Below are 6000 nucleotides of genomic sequence, written 5' to 3' on the forward strand. Positions count from 1 at the left end.
TCCCTAGTTTGCTCCACTGGAGTGGGGGTCAGGTAGGGCAGGAACTTGTAAGCCCTAAGGGCCCTGTGGCAACTTGAGGCTTCCAGACCTTTGGTTACAATGCAGGGAGCAGAGAGCTGGAAAGTGTGTCCCCAGCTCTGGGAAAGATCACAACTAGAGCCATAGAACCAGGAAACAACTCGCAGTAACCTGGAAGGAAACCATGTACGATTGGATATGTTTAAGATGTATGAGTTCTTTTTACAGTGCACTGTTGCATTTATTTGGAATAGACTAGTGATTGTGAAAATTTTTAGTTTAGTCTAGAAATTATCTAAGCTTAAATTTTAAAATAGTTACAAGGTAGCTAAAAAACAATGTTTTGTTCTTCCAGGTGCAAGTTAGCCAAATTTACTTAACTTACACTTTTAGGAAAGGTCAAATCTGAGCTGACTCCTGCACACAGCTGTTTTATAAATATAACTACCCACTTTCTCCTTTCCTTTGAAACATTAGGAAGATTTTTATTTTTCACTCCTAAAACCAGAGCTGGTTTGATTCAAGGTTTCACCTCTGCACCTCATATGAAGTTTGAATCCAGAATTGCAAACTGAATCTAGCCTTTTCCTAAGGAACTGTCTTCATTTAAACCTGGAAACAGTTTCCATTTAACTAAAAAAAACATTTGTCTTGATGCATATAAACATGGAATTTTAGGCTGAAGACTGAGTGAGCCTTACACAACATTATCTGTAGAACAGATGTTTTGGTTTTTTGTTTTAGTAATTTTGCTTCTAGCCTTTTTGGTTCTTTCCTTGGTTATTTCATCTCCTGTTTGATTTTTTTTTTTAATAAGGCTTATAGCAGTTCAAGGACGTAATAGTGATCGACATATATTTGGCGAAGAAGCTATTTATTTTCCAACTTGTGAACTTGAAAATGTAGGATCAACTTTATACACAAAGTTTTTTTTTTTTATAATCAGAACAGTAAATAATTATCAATTACTCTTCATTAATCAAAGACTACAAAGTAACACCAATAGAAATGATACAGTTTATACTACTATCTCTGTTACTGTGGTTTCAATGTCTTAGGGTGCTGTTTCAGTCTGGATGAAATGTTTCAGAAATGTCTGTGGTTGCTTTGCCCTGCCCCTGGTCACATCTGATTTTTAGGCCCAGCTGTATTGCAGTATCTGTAGTGGTTGTTAGCTAATGACCCATTCCTTTAGATAAAGATCATGTAAATGCATCATCTCTGTCTTTGATACTGTTCAGTCTGGGTCTTTGATTGAACACTTGAGAGCCTTATAAGAGGTAAATGTAATCTAAGAAAAAACAGCCATTTATTCCAGTAGAAAATGCTTTCCTGCTTTAAAAAGAATACATTAATTTTAAATCTCTTACTTAAAACAAAAACATTTAAGTGATTGATTAAATGTATGTGTCCAGTTGTGGATGCCTCTTATCTGATCAGAAAATCATCTCCTTCGCAGTTTCGGTGTCAGAACTGCTCATCTTCGCAAGTCTGCTCACAGGATGGCACTTTTTATCAGGTAAGAGGCACTCACGACTGAACATATTACAGTCACTAAGGTTTGGTCAACACCTCTGCTTTTACGCATATTGTTGCAGAGGGGTTTTTTTTTTTTTTTTATTTTCACATTACAAAGCTCCCCTGAGCAAAACTTGGACACACACAGGTCTAAGTATTCTGGTTATTCACTTATTGCAACTTTATTGAATGAATAAAATCCGCTTGGGAATTACTAGGTTTATAATTTTTTTAAATAGGCTATTTATCATCATGCAAAGCTGATCAGCAGAGAAGTAGAATTCTCCCACTCTTGCCTTATCCCTCTCCTATAAACTGCTTAGTTAGGGACATAATGGGTGCATCTACATGAGATGCTAAATGCGCATTAGACTAATTTTGCTGTGCATTAGTGCATCGCACACAAAGTTTGATAATGCACAGTAGACTTTGTTGTGGCACTTAATGTGAATTAGACGAAGTGTTCATCTTCACTAATGCACAGTAGCACCAATTACAGTGCATTAAATTAGTACTCCTAAAAGATTCAAAACCAAGTATAGGCAAGCAAAAGATGCTATATTGGATGGAGAGTTAGTCATTTCCAAGATAGCAATTCTTATAATTTCTTTCAGACCTTAAAACTAAATCTTAAATAGTATGTTCCATTTTCTATATTATAAATTAGAGATGGTCTAACATTGTGTCTCCATATTATATAGCATGCCCAGAGTCCAGAATCTGGAGCCTAAACACAGTGGTCAGATTTATGTGTTCTCATTTGGCCTGTTTTAAGGACCTTTTCAAGCTGCACATTTGGATCTGAACTTCAGTCCAGCAGTTTCCCCTGGCCAGTATCTCTTGAAAATTACTCGGATGTGGACTCATTTTTTTACGTTACAATAGAAGGTGAAATTTTGCTACACTTTCTCTTTGTAATTGTACTGAATTCAGTAGAGTGACATGACTAGGGACACACATTACACATAAACAAGTATAACTGATCAGAAACCAGTTCAAGTCTGTAACACAACAAAAGTTCAGTAGCCATGAACTGCTTTCAAAATGGCTGAAACCATTTTGAAAAATAAGATAAACCTGGATGGATGTAGTATTAGACTTAACTGTTTTAAGTTAAATCGGTTTATTGAATTAACTTCTGTCCCAAATCCCCTCCAGATTCAAGTCCCCCACCATCCCAAAATGCTTTGCACCTGCCCTGCAACCCCCTTCTCACAGGGTCGGTAAGCTAGCATTGGCCCAACCTGTCTTCTCTAGCTGAGCAGGGACACATTCTGTAGTGCCCTCTGGCTTGTGCCTTAGGTCACTGCAGGCATATTGCTGCATTTCCAGAATCAAAAGTGAATGTCTGTTCACTTACTTATTGATTCAATTTATGCAGCTTAGACTAACCTGCAAAGATTGAAATTATTCCACCTGGGGCTTTTTGACAGTCTGTACAAATTTGTACCACTACTTTTGTGATGCAGCACCCCTGCTTGTGCACTTTGCAGTGGGACACATTGTCCAGCTGCTCCACGTGCTGCTGGGGGTCTGTCTGGGGTATGGGATGTCTCAGTGCAGGTCACAGGTGTACTTCAGAGGCCAAAAAGACAAAAAAAAGAAAAGAATAGAAAAATCACTTCTATTGTGGGGCTTGTACAATGAAGCTTTGAGAAATCGGATACCTAGATCAGAAATATTCAAAGTAGTTTTGGCATTTGGACAAAAATACTGTGTTCTCATTTATATGTAATAAATGCATATTCAAACAAAACTCAATAAATTAAATGTATCTATGCAGGATACCACTGCTATATGGTAGCAAAGAAGCCACCTCATCTATGGTTTAAGACTCATGTTTCAAATCAATACTGTTCTCTACAAACAGTGCATTTTCCTTTGAATGCACTGAACACTAACAAGAACTGCACACGAGACCTGGAGATGGTTATATTGCTGAAACTTAAGCCGAATCCAGATGTGCAGGTACGCACAGTTTATGGTGCCAAAACCTCTTTGCGGCACCACAAATCGCATGTGTTGCATGTTAAACCACACGTGGTGCTGCTAATTTGCAGCGCGGGGGAAAATTTTCTACCAGGATTTCCTGGTAGTAAAAAAATAAACTCCCTTTAAAAAAAAAAAAGCAGCACAAAGCTTGCCAAACTGGTGTGCCAGGACAAATGCAGAGACAGGGGAGGAGGCAGTCCTAGGGTGCCTGCTCTCCTGTCTTCATGTGCCGCTTCCCAGCTTGCTGGGGCACAGGGTGCCTCAGTGTGAGGGCTGCCTGTCTGGCTGACTGTGGGGGCTGCCTTTCAGCTAGATAGGCAAGCCCCCACACTGAGGCACCCTGTGCCCCAGCAAGCTGGAAAGGGGCACATGAAGATAGCAGAGCAGGCACCCTAGGGCTTTGGGTATTTAAAGAATGAGGAAAACAAAAGTAGTGTTTTAATAGTTAATGATAGCATCATACAGCCTCTTAATAATTCCAAATGCACATTTGTTTTAAATGTGTACCTCAGCTGTGGTTACTTCTGCCAGCAAAGCTTGAGGCTATTCCATGCTACTGTTAACTCCATTCTATTGCTGACAAAATAGCCTGTTCCTATTTTTGCATTTAAAGAGAATACACAATGAAGTTGAGTGGAAAAAATATGACTTAAATGAAAACTGATCTAAGTTTTCATCCTGGAAAATGTAGGTTAAAAATTATTCATTATGTAAAATAGAATTTCCAGCAGCAAGTATCTGGAGCTTCCATTCTCTCATGCTTCCTATTCTCCATTGCAATACAGTCCAATTTATGTATCCAAATAGTAGCGGTTGCATTTTACTATGCAAAATTAACTGCCTGAATGAAGTTGAAAGGGTTCTCGTCAGGAAATTTTAGCCTTTTTCATGAAATCAAGTGATTGAACTGACTTTCAAATGAGATGAGTGCTCCCTGCTCCCATTAGCTAGAGCTGACTGCAGGTAGAAGGTCTGTAGTTCTATAAATTGGGCCAGCTACATCTTAGAATAATGTATTTTTATAAGTGAAGGTATAAAGATATGTTGTATTTGTTTTGCTTCAAACTCACTGCACAGAAATAAGAGGAGGATTTTTTTCTATGAATATCCAGCATATATATATATATCAATAAAATATATAAAATATGGCATATAATTTGTAGGAGTAATATAGCATGCATATTGTTTGTGCCTAACAAAATTAACTGGTATACAAAGCTTTTCACTATACATTTAGAAAACTGGCTTGAGGTTAAATGTTATTGAAATGTATAGAACAGTGTTAACCTGATGGTAACTATAATATGCACAGTCCTGGAGAAGGGCCTTTAACTATTCTTAAAGTATGATTTAACTGCATCTTGTTTGTATTTTATGCGAGTTATGTCTTCATGTTATACTTGTCTGTTTTTGTTGTTGTGTTCTTTGTGTTTTATTTTTAGTCTTATCCTATGGTACTGCAGTATCGACCCAGAATTGACTTCGGCTAGACCAAAGGTCCAGACCATACTGAGATGAATTCTGCACTATTGTTTACCCATCGACAGATTGCACAATGAATGGATGTGCCTGGATTAGGGGGACACAACCAGATTTTCAGCATGCAAATAAGAACCTTGTCTTTCTTAAAATTGTCAGTTGTTGTTTCTATTAGAGCAAGCCAAGTGCCATTCTGCTACTGAAATGTGCATAAGATATTTGTGGTATCTTACAAGTGTGCTGCAAGTCATAGCCAAAATCACGAAGTGTGCAGTCAAGATTCAGAAACTACGGAATATTTTGCCTGCGTGTTAGAAAAAGTTTCTGGTCTTCATGTTGATTACACTAGCAAAATGGCCAAGTGCTCATTCCATGTCGTGTTGCAATTTTCACACAATTACTATTTTACTGAATATTGTTGTATAAATGATAGAGTACTGTACAGAAAAATAAGGATTATATCTTGAAATATTTTGTATAGAAAATATATTTAGAAAAGTGGTTATTGTGCCACTGCCTTTCTCTTGGTAAGCTTCTGATAGGTCCAGGTATAGCTCACTCATGAGTGTGCAGCAGTCCTTTTGCTATGAATGATGTGTACCCTAGGCACAAGAGCAGAACACAGTAATTAAAAAGCATAAATAGTTTGCCAGTATCACTTAAAAACTTCATAACCTTTGAATGCACATTTTTACAATTTGTCTAAAATTGACAATTTGAGATGCAGGTATTTTAGGATAATGGAAGCTGGCCAGATTATGGTTCTTCTAATAAAGTGTTTGTAAAAGTGAGGTCAAAAATTATTTAAATACTAAATGGAAAAGTAGCATTTTCTCTATAAGGTCACACCACATATCAAAATGTATATATTTTTGTCAGTGGCATTCATATTCAGGTTTTCCTTTCTTTTTTTTTTTAAGGTGTATCTACATCAGACACATGGTATATGTAAAAAGAATACAAAGTGACATATTTCAAAACATATAGCTTTGA

The 6000-nt window shown here is 37.2% G+C and overlaps 1 protein-coding gene across 2 annotated transcripts in view; it reads left to right on the top strand.

Annotated features, from left to right (window-relative positions):
• PCGF5 (polycomb group ring finger 5) overlaps window positions 1-5653 on the top strand; it is a 46479-nt gene extending 40826 nt beyond the window's left edge. The window contains exons 8-9 of one of the 2 annotated variants that reach the window (XM_019502595.1): window positions 1478-1537; window positions 4971-5653. In XM_019502595.1, the coding sequence (XP_019358140.1) occupies window positions 1478-1537; window positions 4971-5018 (108 nt within the window). In that variant the 3' untranslated portion in view covers window positions 5019-5653. The remainder of the gene's footprint in view (window positions 1-1477; window positions 1538-4970) is intronic. The other variant, XM_019502597.1, reaches the window with a different exon arrangement.
• Window positions 5654-6000: the final 347 nt, after the last annotated feature.

The sequence above is a fragment of the Gavialis gangeticus genome, unplaced genomic scaffold, assembly GCF_001723915.1.
Source record: "Gavialis gangeticus isolate Ggan-Ray unplaced genomic scaffold, GavGan_comp1, whole genome shotgun sequence".
Lineage (NCBI taxonomy): Eukaryota > Metazoa > Chordata > Crocodylia > Gavialidae > Gavialis > Gavialis gangeticus.